The sequence below is a fragment of the Tachysurus fulvidraco genome, chromosome 12, assembly GCF_022655615.1.
Source record: "Tachysurus fulvidraco isolate hzauxx_2018 chromosome 12, HZAU_PFXX_2.0, whole genome shotgun sequence".
Lineage (NCBI taxonomy): Eukaryota > Metazoa > Chordata > Actinopteri > Siluriformes > Bagridae > Tachysurus > Tachysurus fulvidraco.
Window position 1 is genome coordinate 13,941,283 of NC_062529.1, and position 18,794 is coordinate 13,960,076.

The 18,794-nt window shown below is 37.5% G+C and overlaps 2 protein-coding genes across 2 annotated transcripts in view; both read right to left on the reverse strand.

The window, feature by feature from the left end:
• Positions 1–4,029: 4,029 nt before the first annotated feature.
• psma3 (proteasome 20S subunit alpha 3) lies at positions 4,030–10,930 on the reverse strand. The gene is made up of 11 exons (XM_027172866.2): positions 10,773–10,930; positions 9,747–9,829; positions 9,525–9,648; positions 8,554–8,655; positions 8,294–8,367; positions 8,110–8,182; positions 7,932–7,997; positions 6,716–6,762; positions 4,458–4,525; positions 4,306–4,370; positions 4,030–4,217 (listed from the first exon to the last, which is right to left on the reverse strand). Exons 1-11 carry the CDS (start codon positions 10,791–10,793, stop codon positions 4,173–4,175), a joined length of 768 nt encoding a protein of 255 aa, XP_027028667.1. The 5' UTR covers positions 10,794–10,930; the 3' UTR covers positions 4,030–4,172.
• Positions 10,931–13,378: 2,448 nt separating this feature from the next.
• Positions 13,379–18,794, reverse strand: part of adpgk2 (ADP-dependent glucokinase 2) — a 7,207-nt gene continuing 1,791 nt past the window's right edge. The window contains exons 3-6 of the mRNA XM_027172564.2: positions 17,745–17,935; positions 17,406–17,502; positions 15,928–16,064; positions 13,379–15,407 (exon numbers count right to left, since the gene is read on the reverse strand). Of these exons, the coding sequence (XP_027028365.2) occupies positions 14,737–15,407; positions 15,928–16,064; positions 17,406–17,502; positions 17,745–17,935 (1,096 nt within the window). The 3' untranslated portion in view covers positions 13,379–14,736. The remainder of the gene's footprint in view (positions 15,408–15,927; positions 16,065–17,405; positions 17,503–17,744; positions 17,936–18,794) is intronic.

Below are 18,794 nucleotides of genomic sequence, written 5' to 3' on the forward strand. Positions count from 1 at the left end.
TTGGCTCAGACAATGTACTGAAAAAGGGGGGCGATCTCGTTTCAGAGGGAAAATAAAAACCATTAGCTCTCACTGCGCATGTCAGAGTAAACGGTTCCTTCGCCATTTTGTTCCCGACGCAGATATTTTTGATTACCGACGCTATGCCCTGCGCCGTCGAGGTAAGTCCGAGCTGATACCGAGGGGAGCTAAAACATTTAGCTTTGTTCAAACAGCGCCGTGAATAACGTCCGTTGGCCGTTGTTAAAAGTGTCATAGCCGGTTGACGTGGTGACGACTTGTAAACGCGACAGAATAGAAAAGGTCAGTTGAAGGCTATGAGAATAATGGCGTCGTAACGCAGCAGCGCGCAGCAGCGGCTATTGACGTAAACGGAAGACAACAGAGTCACAGTTACAGCACCACAGACTCACACTGAGGAGTTTTACACCGTGCTGCAATACACATGGGAATAAATCCTCTGGCAGCTTTGGCTCTTTAGGCGAATGCGACTTTATTTATTGTAGTTTTTACATCTGTTTATTCCTTAACTTTCCAACCACAGACGTCCTGTGTCACTTAAGTAAACAATGGATTATTTAAACATCATTCTACTTGTTTTTGTTACGAATTGACATTATAAACATAATTTAAAAACTTTTTAAGGTTTTAAGATTTGGATTAAACCCATTCGATATTAGTGACCAGTCAGTTAGATCTTTAGTTTAGAACAGTTTTCTGTTTATATATCATGTGTGTGTGTGTGTGTGTATTATATATATATATATATATATATATATATATATATATATATATATATATATATATATATTATACACACACACACACGTGTGTATGTTTATATGTATATGTACAGACTTTGCAAGACTTTTGTGACATGCTGTACCAGTTGTATGACCAAAACATCTGTGTCCCTAGACTATGTCACAAAAGTCTTGTGCATGTTGCTGTGCTAATGAAGAGACGACACAAAATAACAGCAATTTGGACACCTTTTTAATATTTGAGTGAACCAAAAAATGACACAGGTTTCTGTGATTGTGGAGCAGCAAAAGAGCTTTTATAGAAACTGTGGCAGGTTTAAGTTCTTCAGATCTGCGAGCATGTGTAGTTTAATTCTCTTTATTCGTCAGGGTCTAATTGCTCAACCTGCTCACAGATAAAGGTGAAATTCATGGCAACATATGCAATAATTAGTCATGTTCTCTGAACATTTTAAGTAGTTATAAGTACATATTAACACATCACCACATCATACAGATGATTTACAACAAATGCCAAACACTTTTCATAAAAATATAAAACGTGTCAATCTGACCCAATCACTACAAAAGTGTTAGCATTTAAATCTTCTACTACTGTTTGAGAGGTATACAAAATCTAAACTTTTAAATTCAGGGAAGTCTGTAGTTTTAGAACTAGATGTAATCGAACATGTCCAGTTTCACCATGTGAATGGGTTTTCCCAGGGCATGATACAAGTTACACCAAGTTACAGAAGACATGCAAATATTTTATTTCAGACATTTAATTAGTACTGTGTTTTTACAGCCAGGTATTTAACAGTGCTCGCTGTCAGGGCAGATTTTCTCAGCTCCCTGGGTTAGTCAGGTAAATTTGGAGGACTTATTAATGTTTTCATTGCAATATGCCTTATGAAAAACACCACGTATTCTGAGGATTAAGTGGTTGAATGATTAGGCACAGTTTCATACAGTTTAATCCATGCTGAAAACAAACTGATCAGTTTAATGCCACAACTCTGCAGATGTTTGAATAATAGGCTCTTAGTCATTTGTCAGAGCAGGTAGACTTCATGTTTTTTTTGACTTCATTTATTCCATGTTTCAGATCATCACACAAAGTACTGCACTACTGCCAATTAAAAATGAGGGCATTGCCAGAAAAGTTTTGTTGTTTTCAGCAAGTAGCACTAAAGTCAGATGGGATTCTCTTCTAAAAGCACAAAACACTAATTTGGTTCCAGGTAAGTCACTATTTGCAAATGTCGCATTCTGCACAGCAGAAGCTTCACAGAGAGGTAGCACACGATGCGCAAATTCAAATAAGTGAAGCTGTCTCTACGTACAAGTTTGACTTATATCGTGTCTGGCAGAACAATACGTGCTTTGCTTGTTACAGGATTCACACATTTATTGGAGGTTACTTCGCTTTTTTTCAGGATTGTAAATATTTGTAATTAGATAAATCATTTTGGAAAAGCTGAATTGGGCTGAGCAGTGGTTAGGTAAACGTTCTGCCAGCGACTGGTAGGATATGAGTTTAGAGCCCCAGTATGAAAAAACAACTGTAGGATGATGCTCTTATCTTCAGTCACTGGATTACATTCTCCTACATGTGTACTATTTGTACAGGCAGTAAGTCATATTGATCAAACAAATTAGGAGAGAAAAGCCAAGCCTTATATGAATGTAATCTCACTCTCCTTTAAGTGCTTTGTTCTCAGGACCGGCATTCTTCACAAGGCTTCATGCCTTCTGGTGTGTCATGTATGGTCTTACTGAAATGGCGTTTGTGTTAGTTAATTTGTTAACACATCATCTGCAAAACCTAAAAGTATAGTAGATTGCTGGACACCATCTTTACAGCTCCTTAATTACAAACCTAGTGTTTGTATACTTTAGAAGTTATTGTCTGTACTTTACGAAATGATTTGTTTGGGGCCTTTATTTTGTTTCAATTGAAAACCATCTCACATTTCCAGCCCATAGCATGCATACTGAATACTAGAGGACATACTTTGTTTACAAATGTCCTGGGAGAAAGGGCTGCGTGATTAAATTTGCTTACTGTTTTACATACGTGCCTCATCTCTACATTTGTAAAACATGAAGTTGAAGATTTAGGTTTTAATAAACTCTTTTGTAAGCCAAGGCCCTCCTGAAACCTTTTAAGACCTCTCACTTCACTGTTCTAGTACAGACATACCTCAGTTGGAATGAAAAATGAGGAAACATGCCATTATGGGTGGCTCAACACCAGTGGACATTGCTACAATAGTCTTGCTGTAATCATTACAGACCTCAAAGTGGTAATAGATTATTTCTCAGCATGGCATGTTAAGCTGTTTTTGAATTGAGTTTACAAAGTAATTAACATTCTGTATAAAATTTTCCGTAAACATTTTATATCTCAATGGCCATTTTAATAGGAAAACCTAATTAATTCCCAGTTGTCCAATCAAGCATTTTTGTGGCAGTGGCACTGCAAAAACCATGCAGATACAGCTCTCGAGCTAAGTTATCCAGGTGACATGGTTGTTATTAGCAGAAGGGCTGATCATCGAAGATTTTTTTTACTTGACACAGAATGATGCAAACACAAACTGGGCAGTTTAAGATTGGACAGACCAGCTAATACTTTTCCAAGTGTCAACTGTTGTGATTTAGTAAGCCTGTACTTGCTGTAGCATCTGTTGTGTAGTCCTGTTCTTAGCCAACAGATGACATGTGGTGCCACATTATTATATATTTGGATAATTGCAGGAATGTACAGGTAAATCTAATGAAGTAGACAGTGAGTGTATATTGAAGTGATTTCCTTACCCAGAGTTACCCCAGAGACCTTTAGCCAATCAGAGGGCATGTCTGTGACCTTGCTGGATCTGCACATGCTACATGAACTACAGTAACTAGCCTAAGCCTCCATCCTGCTTATTTTAGAACAGCAGACAATTTACTAGGATCTGGTTTTAAATTCACATGACCATATTGTCTATATGATTTTGTTGTTTAAAGAGCCTAAGAATGGAATTTACTAAAAAAAAAAAAAGTGTTTGTGTTGTGATTAAAATCGACAAACAGCTTCTCTGTAGTTCCTTACACTGGTGGTTGGCACTGCTGAAGTTCAGCACAAGGTTCAAGTCCTTGCAGTGTCCTGCTACAGACTTCTGTTTGTTCATAAGACTGAGGCTTTACTGGACCTGGTGCTGTGCTTCAATATTGGGTTACTCGAAGAACCAAATTTTAACTGTTCATATATTCTAGTCAAATATATATAAAGCAGAACAACCTTTTAATACTTTTTATTTATTTATTTCTGATGTTAAACATACATACACAGGTTTGAATTATTAGAAAACATATAAAAGTAAAGTTGGGGTCTGTCAGGTGCATGTAAAAGGAGTCTCTTGGATAATATTGTCAAGTGGGTTACATATTGTCCTCATCAGAGTCATCGTCTTCTTCCAATGAATCCTGGAAGAATAATAAGAAGAAAATCAAGAATTGTGCTCAAAATCTAGAGATAAACTTGAGACCCAGAGTTTATTGCTAAATCACTTACTTTAGCATATTTCTCAGCCTCCTCTTTAACATCTTTGGGAACCAGCTCATGCCTTCCTTTTGTGACTGAATGAGGGATAAATTCAGTGAGACATTTTTAATGCATGTGGAATGTTTTACTTCTTTTCTCATTTAAACAAAAATCTTTGCTACCTTCTCCAACCCAGCTCAGCTCCAACTCAAAGGCTTTGTCCTTCACCTCATCGTGTACAATGTAGATGCTGTAAAAACAGAAGAAACTCATTTGATGGCAACACATTGATCTTGTGCTCATCTTGTAAATCCTTAATTATTCCAGTATAAGGAATGAAGAATGAGCTTTCCCGGTCAGCATCATGATTTTATTAGATTTTAACTCTGGGTGCTTTGGCCAAATCAAATCATTTGACTGATTTTTCACAGTACTTGTTGCTTGCTTGGAATTTTGAAAGTTTATTTATTCAAGATTTCATATTAATTGTGTCAAAAGTCAAAATAATGTTCTAAGACCTACATTTAACCAACCAACCTAAGTCTGTTGAATTGTAATAAGTGCTTAATTTACTCTTCAAAAAGTAATGTGATACTACAAAAACTGATTTCCTTCTTGGTTACTTATGACAAAATCTGAAAGTGTTCCATTGGGCAAACAGTATACATGAGTTTGAAGGTGTCACCATGTTATACCCAAAGTAACAAGCATACAAGTTGACAGGAAGTCATGTTATTCAGCCTTTACATAGTATACACTCCTGTATCTTAGTGCTGTTCTTAAACACTTGATTTTTTTAACTGTTAAGTCATCTATTTCTAGATAATTTAAGAATTTTTTTACTTTATTTTCTTTCTGTATAAACCATATGTCCGTCTGTAAAGAGTTGATAGGATCAAGCTGCTGTATTTGCTTAATGGGTTAAACAAACAGCTATAGTACGTTCAACCAGACAGTGCAGCAGCATGTGGCCAAGTAAACAAACCATTGTACATTTTATTGTAATTTCAACAAGAACACTGAACCTTGTTATGCTTGTTCAGGGACCCTGCAATTTGAGCCAGGATAAACAGGTGGAGTTAGAAAGAACAAGACCTTTGATTGGTCAAACCCACCTGCCACAGGATTATCTTATGTTTGCTCACTACAGAGGATATAACAATGGTGCACAACCCCCTAACTAGTGCACTGTGTCTACAGCAGAGCATATAAACCTACTCTCTTAGGAAACACAAAACATGTCATGTTCAGTGGTTCAGCTGTCATCTAATAATCATTACAATCTAATATTAGTGACTCACACAAGCAATGAAAATGTATAGATATTATGGGTGGCACGGTACATAAAAACACTGAACCGTTCAGTTCGCTTGTCTCGGTTCGGTTCTTGTGTGCGTCACACGATTTGACGCATGCGCAATGTAGCCCCGTACTCAGTTTTGCCTCAGACAGTTTCGTGTGAACATACATATAGACAGTAAAAGTTGAGTAAGAAGTGCTGCAGAAATGGCAAGTGGAGGAGATAATGAAGGCTGCCCGGAGTTGGCAGATGCGCACGCGTTGTTCAAATCCGGTGTGTGGGAACATTTGATTTCATGTTACTTACAATGACAACGGAAATAAAACAGAAGATAGAACTGCGACTGTGTGCAAGCATTGTGCAAAATGCATTCAATATGCTAATGGCAACACTTCTAATATGACTGTTGTGTTAAGATGGTTAAACTTATGCTTGACTTTATGATTATGGCCTTTGGTATTGTTATAGCCTCATTATATTATATTACTACATTATATTATATATTTGTTTTGACTTGTTTAAAAGACAGCTTGTAAGAGTTCCTCTCTCTTATTTTTTATTTTTTTTTGTAAGAGCTACACTGAAGTTGGCAGTTTGATAAATGCAAGTTAATTTCAGTGTTTGTGTGCTAAAAAGGCACAAGTTCCTGTAGAGATAACACATTCTCCTTTTTTTTGCCAAACAAACAAAAAGCATGTCATCATCAATGTCTTTTCTCTTGCTGTATCAATCTCACCTAGCTTTTACTCAGGGATGGTCCCAATAATGTGCTTAAAGTCAAGTCAAATTCAGTTAGTGCATGATTACATTACAAAAATGTTACTGTATCATAAATTGTGTATAATTAAGCTAATAAGCTATATATGAAATGCTGAAGGAAATTTCTGGAGTGTTGAAGATCGAAAAAAAAGAAAATGAACAACAAGAACCATACAGAACCGAAAACCGTGACCCTAACCGAACTGTGGGTTTTGTGAACCGTGCCACCCCTGTGGGTTTTGTGAACCGTGCCATATATACACAAAACATCATGTCTTGGCATTTCCTTTATGTTTACAAGAAGTTTTCAGGAAAATGTGCAAAGGTGTATAGAATGCCTAAGCTATTATGTTCTCAAATATAGCTATAGGTTGTACTTACATCTTTGCAACTTCTTTCACCAGCTCTCGGCAGGTCATTTCTTTCATCTGTATGAATTAGGAGGACATTTAAAAAAGGTTTATAAGAACTTATGTGCAGGAATAGAATTTTCTATATAGAAAAGAGTAATCCTGAGGAATCCTTATTACTCAGCAATGTCGCTGATCACAATACACGTGTATGTGGGAATTGTCCTTACAAGGTGTACAATCAAATTTGTGTGTGTAAACCAGAGCGTAACCGTTCAATGACCATAAAATCAATATTACCAAGTGTAATGCAGAGTAGCACAAACAAAATTGTTCACTCAGGAAGCATGTGCTAAAGTTTAGGTAGAGGATTAGTGTAAACATGTAATGTGATAAAGATCAAGGTTTGTGCCTCTATTAGCTCAGCTGAATAATAAGTAAATTTACATACGAGACATTATGAAGCTCTATGAAGTACATATAAAACAGATTTATTTGTAAATGACACTAATGAAATGTATATTCACTTTTGAATTTGGATAAAACACCTAGCTATTAGGCATGCCACAATTGTACACAGTTCAATATGTGCTTGTGAGGTGAGATATTTGCAGTTTTGCATATAATTTCAATGCATTCTCTCATATTTTTCTCTAAATGTACTCTGTGTGTGCCTGGAGTCCACATGCTGGGATGAGGAAACGCCTCCCCACGAGTAAATATTCAATCACTATCCACTAAAGTTTGCACTAAAAAAATCAAAAAAATTTGATAGTGTCATTTCATACATTCAACATGGTGAGCAGTGAAGAGAGGTATGGGGACATTTCAGTCGTGTGGAGTATAATGGAGAAGAGAATCCGGAAAACAAACAATATATAAAATCCTGTTTCAAGCAAGAGCAGTTGTGGTGTTCATTACCGTGGATGTGCAGCTGTTTTCAGTGGTTAGTGATGTACACAAATCATCAAAATTATGGACATTTGTCATACAAAATGCAACAGAAATATAAAAGTATAAAAATTTAAAGGGAATTTGCTTAAAGAAATAGTTTTGAAATAAAAAATTGCATTTATTTGAAAATGCTATTTTGGAGGCTATTTTATAAATAAAAGGTCACATAGCATCTTGCATAGAAGGTGCCTGTGATGTCCATGTGGCTGAAGCCGCTCTGATCACGGTTTCAACAGTTTCAAACATTTGGAGTCACACGATCTCAGACACACAGTGGAACAGTGGGAACCCACCTGAAGTTTCTCAATTTCTGTTTTTGCAGCTTGTTTGGCTTTTCCGATGGCACATCCCCAGTAACCCTATAAACAGTGATGTACTGTTAGTACTTGCAAGACTGACTTTTTTAAGACTGTCAAACTACATCCATAAAGCCACAAAGCATATAATGACGCAAAACTGACACCATCTTACATATGAAATTCCTGATGGGTCAACCATGTACAGCTGGGGACCGTCATCTTCATCATAAGAGCCAAGGATGAAACTAGAATCAGAAATTACAAAAAATATCCTCAAATATTTTACTAAATATAAACATGTATTACTGTATAGATATTGTTGCATGATAATCCTGCTGTGTATACATTTGACCTACCTGCACCCAAAAGGCCGTACAGCGCTGTATAACGTGTAGGCATGGACATACATGGCGACTCTGTCTGATAGATGCTTTTCAGATGATAAAAAAGAGAAATCACATGGAAATTAAATGACCGAAAGCACAATTATTATACTATTACTATTATACTTCTATTGAATACTTAGAAATGCTAATGGTTGCACTGCCTTTTACAGAACAATAATAACGATGGATCAGGTTCAACCATCGCAGTGCATCACAGCCTTTAATCTTACCTTCAGAGGGATGTCATGGCCATAGTTGGAACGGAAGTTGGATGCTTCTTCCCTTGCAACCTCAGCAAGAGATCTAGCATCAGCAAGCAGTCCTGCTACAGCCTAAAGTCAGAGCAGAGAGCAATATTCACACCTCATATTAAAGCATTCATGTTAAAGAAAAAAAGATATAGTAGTGATGATAGACAGATAGATAGATAGATTTTTAAAAAAAAGATAGATAAGATTTTCGCTCTAATTCAACAATATTTTTGTTGTTGTGCAATAAATACAACTATATCTTAGCGATAACCACTCACTTTCTCACTTGTTACAGAGTCCTTCAGCTTTACCTCTGATTTTTATAAAAAGCTAACATTGGAGACTCCTTCCATAAATGTTAAAAATCTTATATAGCTTCACTATAACAATTAAATGGTCTTCCTTAAATGTTAACATTTGTTAATATAGAAATAATTACATCTTGGAACCAGAGCGTTCATTTTAACTTGTCCACTCTGCTGAAATAAAAACAAATTCTGTTAGAAAGCTGAAGCACTCACTGTCTATTTTAACCTTTGCAAATTCATGCAGTTATCTAAATCAGCCAATCATGTGTCAGCAGCACAGTGCATAAAAACATGTAGTTACACATCAAGAGCTTCAGTTAATGTTCAAACATCTTAATGTGTTAAAATGTAATATCTGTGACAATAAGAACAGAATGGTTGTTTGTTTATTTAGAAACTGCTGATGTGGGTACCCGTCTGGTACCCACAACTGTGCTACAAACTAAGTCACCTGGTTTTACGTGTTGCTCTTTGGTCAAGTGAAATTCTGAGTGGATAACTTCAAGAATAAGCAGGGATACCGGTGTTCCTATTAAAGTGGCTGGTGATTGGATATCTGTGCTACAATCCCGACAACACTGTTACCTTTATATTTATTTCTGAACAAATACAACACTTTCTATCATGAACATAATCACACACCATTCCAACGTGGCGATCGATGTTGAAGATACGCTTGTTGGAGCCTTCTTCGTACAGTTTGGACAGCACCAACTTCTCTACACCAAACACTACTCCATCTTTGCAGCGGATTGCAATCGCTGTGCTGCAGGAACAAGCAAAAACCATCAGCACAACACATTTATGACACAAATGTTTAGAAAGGTTAACAGAAAAAAAGACTTTCCATCCAATGACACATACCTGCTATTTTCTACTGCCTTCATGGCATACTCCACTTGAAACACTCTGCCATCCGGCGAAAAAGTGGAAGCAGACAAGTCATACTAGATTGGGGTTAAAAACAAACTGTTAGTGTTCAGTAAAAGCTTAACAGCAAAAATATTCAATTCAAGTTTATTTGTATAGCGCTTTTTACAATTGACATCGTCTCAAAGCAGCTTTACAGAACAAAAACATATAACAATGTTATTATAAAGAATAATATAAAGATTAATAGAATACATAATTCAAGATTAATATTAGATATATTTAGTTTACAATTATATGTATTTATCCCCAATGAGCAAGTGTGAGGTGACTCAGGCAGCAGTGGTGACGAAAAACTCCCTTAGATGGTAAAGGAAGAAACCTTGAGAGGAACCAGACTCGAAGGGGAACCCATGGGTGACACTGGAGTGTGTGATTATAAATATACAATCTGAAAAATTGTTGTATTGATTAAATAATAGATGTTAATTCATTCCATACAAATAAAGCACGTCTTAACTTAACGTCTTAAATTCTTGATTAATACTGTCATTAATTATTTCAGTGGATGGGATGATAACACTAAATTATATATAGTTACAGCAAACATTTATTTGCCTTGAGAGAAAATGTAGATTACTTTCACTTTTGTTAGCCATGTTGCTAACGCTATGTGTCATTCGAGCTCAGTGCTGCGAGTTTAGCTTGTTATTCATTGTTAGCATTCAGTGACTCAGCAAAGACACTAACAAAAATAAACCCCAGAATCCGACTAGATGTCAGAACCATCATTAAAACGTTCACCACACATTTATTACATTCTGTCTGTAATTACTAACATAACCTAAGCTCCATTTAGCACCGGGGACAGTTTACTGCTCCCTCAGAATGTGCTCTTGTGTGGTTTTAGAGCGACGAAGCTACAAACAAATGGTCATTTATTTAAAAAAGAACACTTAAAAATATTAAAAACTGACCCTGTTAAAGAAAAACAGATACAAACATTTAACATGAACTCACCCCGGTACCAATAGAACTCATTTTATCCTACAACTGTACACTTTAGCTTAGCAGAAAACACCACCTAGCTAGCTTAGCATCTGCTAACGTTAGCGGCAACTCCTGACTGAACAGGAAACAGCGCAATAAGGACGTCTCTGATTGGACGCAATATCGTCCAATCAAGACTTAGTTAAAATACGCCAGCGACGTGAAGTTAGCTACTCAGAATTCATACTACAAGTCTCTGGGCATGATGTGACGTTTTTAGGCTTCTATCTTTGTTAAAAGGCTGATTGGAACTCTGAAGTTGTTTGAATGGACATCTGAATTAATAAATAATAAATTTTATGCTAATATAAACATGAATTTGTGTTATATATGAAACATATAATCACAGCCCTTGTAATAGAGACACTTTCCTGCAGGTACACATTCATGCAGTTATGTAGTGACAGCATGGTGCACAATACCAGGCAGATACAGGTCAAGAGCTTCAAATGATGTTCTCATCGAAACATCAGATTGTGGAAAAGTGTGGTTTTAAGCACGACATGGTTGTTGGCATATGGGATAGCTTGAGTGTTTCAGAAACTGCTGATCTCCTGGGGTTTTCACACACACACACACGCACACACACACACCAGTCTCTAAAGCAGCAGTGTCCAAAATTATCCAGAAATGGCGGTGTGTGTGCAGGTTTTCATTCCAACCATGCCACACCAGAGTCTACTAAAAGCCAAGAACAACTTATAAAACAGGTGGAATCAGGTGTGGGTTCTGCTCGGTTGGAAAGAAAACCTGCACGCACACCGGCCCTTTGTAGATAAGATTGGACACCGCTGCTCTATAGTTTAACACAAAGGCCATTGTGCCATCAAAGAAACAAAATCGGTCTTAAATAAGTTGGTTACACAGTAGCTCACACACACACACGTTCGTACTGATAAACCTTGCACTAGCACATTTTTTAAAAACCCTTTCTTCTCCGTCCTTTCTAAATACTCATAATTATGTTTGAGAATCCACTGAGTCCACCTTGCTTGAATGGGAAGTTGTCCATCATCTGAAGTCCTCCCACCACCAGCAGGTCAGGTTTAAAGCTCTGCAGCTTCTTCTCAAATTCTTCCATCGAGTCCAAGTATGGGTTGTGGTCATCACTGTGGACAATGTATCTGCGAAAACCGGGATTCACAATCAAAGAAACAAATGGGCTTTTTTGTAATGCTTAATTAAATAAACAATATAGTGAGCATGGAGGTTATGAGCAGTTATGAGCCTTCTTAAAGTAAAATAAACTTCTTTAAAAAGACACAAGCGATATTAAGTTAAATAATTTCACGGCAGTTTACAGTTTTTCGTGGGTAAACACTGATTGTGATAAACACATTATATGCTACTCAAAGTTGGTGTCAATTTTGATCACTGAGATTTGAATATATTGCAGGTCTCTTTTTAAGATAAACAAGTCCCAGTTTAATCATGTTGTTCACAGCCTAGTTTCTACAGTTCGTCATGAACCACATGTCCCAGATTTTCAGTTCAAGTCTTGTTAGTAAGAGCTACATCCTTTCAACACATCCAACCAATGACATGCTCCTTCACAGCCTGAACTCTAGTACAGTCTGTACCAGCGGTGTCCAATCTTACCCACAACGGGCCGGACTGGGTGCAGATTTTCCTTCGATCAAGCAGGAGCCACACCTGATTCCACACATTAACCATTTGAACTTGCTTTCAAAATACTATGAGGTGTGACTAATCTGCATTCAAGTCTATTTATATTTCTGCATTCATATTTCTGAGCTGCTGTGGACAGTCTACGGTCATTGGTGGATACTGACATCGATTCTCCAGGTGTAAAAGGTGCATCATCAACATCGTCTATCTTCAACTTAATCAGATATTGTAATGTTGTTCTCAATTCTAAGTTGTTTAAAATTGCATCTACAAGGCATTACTTCCTACCCACATTCCACTGCACAAACCAAGAACCTATAGTTCGTACTGATAAACCTTGCACTTGCTTATGGTGGTGAGAACCGTTTAAGGTGCTCAGTACAGAAGGTGGATCAGAGGTAGTAGGATAGATTAAACAAAGATAATTAAAAAACAGGTGTAGACCAACTCCAAATTAATGCCATACCTTTGGAATATAAATCCAACAAAGCACATACAGGTTTCCACATACCTTTGGCTATATAGTGTTTGAATTAAATAATTCATTTTATATCTTGTTCAGATAATACAGACCTTTCATTCTATCACAAAGTGTTCAAATTTCAGCTAAAGATTTGTTTTTACTCCAAAACTATTTCTGACAAGATTACAACTGGATTGTATTAAATTCTTACTACAATCAGTATATATCAATTAGAATTTTTATTATATACAAAGCTAATACTATTATCCTTAACTGACATTTAACTAACACTAATATCTACTTAGATGACATCTGACTATCTGCTCATACTATAAAACAAACATGTTTTGATCACTGTGGAGTGTTTGGTGGTGTCAGTGTTGTCAAAGAGGAACCCGTTCCCCCCACCCTCTGCACTGTTATGGAGGTTTCACTGTTGAGTGCAGTATTTCTTTACAGGAAAAAAAAACACACACACAAAATGTCAGAAATGGGATGCAAGTTTTAATTATATAAGAATAAAAAGGAGAACATATTTTCAGAAGCACATCTTCACTTGTAACTCAGAATTATTCATTCATCAAACTTGTTACAGAGATATAAAAACAGAACTGGTAAAAAAGTGCAGCATGGGCACTTCCACACCAGACAGATATGATACTTGCACTCAAGTACGGCTCATTACTACATTGCTACATTTCAACCATAAACATCATAATCATTGTGTGTGCATTTTTTTCAAACTTATGACCATCAAAATATGTATAGAATTATACATATAACTCAAATCAAAATCTGAATTCCCGCTGGATTTTTTACTTCATGCAATACAAAATATTCCTACTTCTGAGCATGTGGTTTCAATAATAGTAAGGCTGAAACAAACATCATCAAGTCTGCCACTTAGCTGCTTGAATCCAAAATAGCAACGCTTGGCTAATCCCTGAGACTCGTTGGGCTATCAGCAGCTAAGTGACAAACATTTCTGATTGTTCTCACAGGCTAGAACGCCACTCCGTTGTGCCTGAGCAAAAACCATCAACAGGAGGGTAACAAGAAAACAAGCACCCTTTTCCATGCATTAACCAGGAAACAGATTTCATAGAGATCAGATAGCAACAAATTCTTCCATAGGCACAGGAGGTAGGTAGAAAATTGGTTCATTCCGCAGGGACTGAAAGAAGCTACAAGACGAAGATCCATGAAACCCTGTCAAGCTCGGATCAATTTACATTTCTATAAATTAACCCGAACTATCAAATTAAAAACTAGAACTTTTGGCATTAACCAAAGTTCCCCATGTGTTGACCAATAAATGCAGTGACCTGTTTTATAGGCATTCTTAAGATGGAGTAAATGTTCCTGTGAAAGTTCAATAAATATCAACACAAATTACCCTTAAAAAAAATAAAGAAAAGAGAAAAGGTCAGGTTACAATTTGTTCTCCAAAACGCATTTGCTTTCATGCAACCAAATTAGGAATAAAAGAAAACATTTACATGATTAAAAAAAAAAAGACACAAGATGATGTGAAGCAAAGGAAAACGGAAAGAATAGATCTGAAGTAAGACTCACTCGTGCAAATGGTGGAATAGTGTATGTGGCAATGCAAAGCATTGGTTATAAGTATGTTGAGGCAACTTCAGTTAAGGAGGATTTTGGTGAACGGATAAGAGAAGACAGGACCAAGACATATGCAAATGCTCTGGTACTGAATTAAAACACACATCTGAAGGTTTCATGTGCATTTGTAAGACTACAGCTTAAAATAAAAGTCTTCATATATGTGGGATGTTTGCACAATAGGACTAGCGATTAAGAGTTCATTTCCCTTCTCCTCCGTTAGATCTGCAGCACGAGGCCAGCAGCAGAGATGTTGTCTCCGCCCCCGGCGGTCTGATAAACCTCAGTGCAGACAAGCACAGGAGCCACACAAATCTCATATTCATCCTCAATCCAACAGGAGACAGGCCGGGATTCCTGTAGGGGAATTCTCTGACTGCCTTCCCTCCTGCTTACAGAGAATGATTCGTCCAAGATGAGGCGCGCCTTGCTGGGGTCGATGTCAGCTGAGCCACATACATGCCGGTTGGCGGTGAGTGAGGCCTTGGCCGTGGCTGACATGGTGTTCTTCCACTGAGAGCCATCCCTGACAATAATTGCCTGGAAGGCCAGAGTGTGAACGTGTAGCCTGGTAAGGGCTCGACCATGGCCAGACTGCCTGTGCCTGGAGTTCACAATGCGGTAAAGCTCTCGCATCTGGTCCAGTACGGTGGCCACACGAGGGTTGGGGTCAGAGAGCACGGTCACAGTGCTGCCACGCAAAAGGCTCAATAGATTGGGCAGTTCCTGCTCGTTCATGCCCAGAGAGTCAGCATGAGGAACCACAAGCTCTAACAGATCAGACATCAGAGCCTCGTCAACAAAGCTGGCCATTTCAAAATGCACGTTGGTCTGAGGTGAAGCTGAAGACAGCAGCTGAGCCAGACGATTCAGTAGAGCCTCACGTTCTCCTGGAAAAGAATTCATTATCATCTTATGTCGGACGCCCTGCCTCATAAATGCTGCAGAAAATCTCTAACAGAAATACAGATCAAGAAAGTAACAACTGGTAATATATTTACCATGAAAGACCAAACTAATGTCACAAAAAATAAGAAGTGACATGCCCAGGTTTTATTCTCAGCATGTAACACACATTCTTTGCTAGAGCTCTGATCCAAACATCAGCAGTATGGCATGTGAGATTGGGAGTGTGTAAGTTTAGCTAATCCTCCTTTTGCTCCAGGGCACAAAAAGGTAAAGCACAAAATCACTGAAATATTTTCCCATGGTAACTAAAGGATTATAGAGCAGTATGTGTATTCTATTGGAACCTATATAGCATTAACACAACAAAAACATGAATGGTCCATACATTTGGTGATTTCAGTGACTCTGGTGTTTATCAAAAATCATAAATTTTTTAAAAACCCTTTCTTCTCCGTCCTTTCTAAATACTCATAATTATGTTTGAGAATCCACTGAGTCCACCTTGCTTGAATGGGAAGTTGTCCATCATCTGAAGTCCTCCCACCACCAGCAGGTCAGGTTTAAAGCTCTGCAGCTTCTTCTCAAATTCTTCCATCGAGTCCAAGTATGGGTTGTGGTCATCACTGTGGACAATGTATCTGCGAAAACCGGGATTCACAATCAAAGAAACAAATGGGCTTTTTTGTAATTCTTAATTAAATAAACAATATAGTGAGCATGGAGGTTATGAGCAGTTATGAGCCTTCTTAAAGTAAAATAAACTTCTTTAAAAAGACACAAGCGATATTAAGTTAAATAATTTCACGGCAGTTTACAGTTTTTCGTGGGTAAACACTGATTGTGATAAACACATTATATGCTACTCAAAGTTGGTGTCAATTTTGATCACTGAGATTTGAATATATTGCAGGTCTCTTTTTAAGATAAACAAGTCCCAGTTTAATCATGTTGTTCACAGCCTAGTTTCTACAGTTCGTCATGAACCACATGTCCCAGATTTTCAGTTCAAGTCTTGTTAGTAAGAGCTACATCCTTTCAACACATCCAACCAATGACATGCTCCTTCACAGCCTGAACTCTAGTACAGTCTGTACCAGCGGTGTCCAATCTTACCCACAACGGGCCGGGCTGGGTGCAGATTTTCCTTCGATCAAGCAGGAGCCACACCTGATTCCACACATTAACCATCTGAACTTGCTTTCAAAATACTATGAGGTGTGACTAATCTGCATTCAAGTCTATTTATATTTCTGAATTCAATCTGAGCTGCTGTGGACAGTCTACGGTCATTGGCGGATACTGACATCGATTCTCCAGGTGTAAAAGGTGCATCATCAACATCGTCTATCTTCAAATTAATCAGATATTGTAATGTTGTTCTCAATTCTAAGTTGTTTAAAATTGCATCTACAAGGCATTACTTCCTACCCACATTCCACTGCACAAACCAAGAACCTATAGTTTGAAATTACAGAACACAAAACAACGTTTCTCAGATATTATGTGGCTCTTTCCACAATTTTCATTACAAATATACTTTCGAGCTTCCAATATCCAGATTTCGACTGATAGTGATTTCAGTTCATTTAATGTGTATTTTTGTTTGATAAACACCCAGATTATCCCACAATGCATGTGTCAATATTTATGCTTAACAAAGAATTATAATGAATATAAAAGCCACTCCAAAATTAGACCTGCTGCAGCATTCCTGCAAAGTAGTTTACATAACCTGATTTGCAATCAGCAGCCTGGTTATTCAAAATACATTCACACTGCGGGAAAGCAACCCTGGCAAACTATTCTGAATTTCTAACCTCTTTCTTTCTACACAGATATCAGCCTTACACACTAACCCATACTTACACTTCAGCCACAAATATACTGGCAATTAAGCACTCACCACATTACAAATGCTTCTAATATCCAATTAACAATAAAAGACTAAAGCAAACTGTGAAGGATGAAAGTGTGTTAACCTGTTGGCTCTTCGGGAGGTATACGGCCCCCATGTTTGCCCAGAGGGATATTCCAGGATCAGATGAATATCTGGTTCCTCTACTGTGTTGCCTGCCACTACAAAGATTAGGCAGAATTATCACAAAACAGCCAGACTTCAGGACAGCAAAACAGGCTATATTTATTTGAGGCAATCATTCCAAACAAGTACATACGTATAACTGAGAGAACACGTGTGTTTAAGTTTCACTCACTAGACACTGAGGAGTTAATCAGCAGCAAAAAATTAAACCAAAGAAATGATGTAATCCTAGTTTCAAAATATGGAGATGAAAATGAAGACAATGGTGGAGTCTGACCTGTGATATGTTCAGAGAGGTAGTCAATAAAGTCTGTGCTGAAGCTGCCACCAAGTAACACATCACAGCCCTCACTGGCCATCCTGCCTGCCATCACTGGTGCGTTACCCCCAACTGACCAACGGTTTCCTGGCAACTCTCGAGAGGCCTCCACCAGCTGACTGAAGAGTGTGTCGTTCACCACCAACCTCCTACGGGACAAGCAGGAGTGAAAAGAAAAGAAGAAAGGAAGTAAGACTAATAATAAAGCACTTACAAGCCTCTGAATAACATATGCATGTATTCCATCTAACTCTAATATTATTTTTCTATAAACAACCTTACTGAACAATTTTACTGTTCAACAACCAACAAACTGACCGGAAAGACATATTAGGCTCTATATGGTTCCAGTATTAAAAAAGAATAAAGCAGTATTTTTTAGCCTAATCTATTAGCTGTAACTGCACTTGTATAAGTAATGAAAAAAAAGTTTAAGGAATTCTCTTTAGTCAAAGAGTCTTTATAAACTAAATCCCAGGAGTAGCCCTTCCACTTCCACAAGTTTGATGTGTTGTGCATTCTGAGCTTTCAGCTCAGACCAGTCTGGATATTCTCTTCTGATATCTATCAAAAGGTGTTTTTTGGTTGTTCTTTTTACACCATTCTGGTGTAAATCCCATGAGATCATCAGTTTCTGAAATATTCAAACCCACATCCATTTAACAGTAAAAGTCACAGATCACATTTTCCCCCATTCCATTTGGATATTTAATGTGAATGCAACTGAAGCTCTTGACATGTATCTGCATGATTTTGAAGAACTGTGCTCAAGCCACATGATCGACTGATTAAATGACGGCATAAATGGGCTAATGTATACATGCTCCTAATTAACTGGAAGAGTAAATGTATATTTTAAACAACTATTTTCAGATTTACACTTGCATTGTGGCTCCTCGTTTAAACAATGTTGTACACAATGTACAAGCTTTCAGGAAAAGCTTGTTTCACTACATGGTAAAGAATTCAAACTCCAAAAGGCCATTTGAAATATAAGAGTCTTAAGTG

Excerpts from the sequence above, each read along its gene's own strand:
- psma3 (XM_027172866.2), bottom strand. The coding sequence starts at position 10,793 with ATGAGTTCTATTGGTACCGGG. Across the intron at positions 4,371-4,457 it reads GCTGAGCTGGGTTGGAGAAG|TCACAAAAGGAAGGCATGAG; the intron begins GTAGCAAAGATT and ends TCCCTCATTCAG. Across the intron at positions 4,218-4,305 it reads AGGCTGAGAAATATGCTAAA|GATTCATTGGAAGAAGACGA; the intron begins GTAAGTGATTTA and ends TTATTCTTCCAG.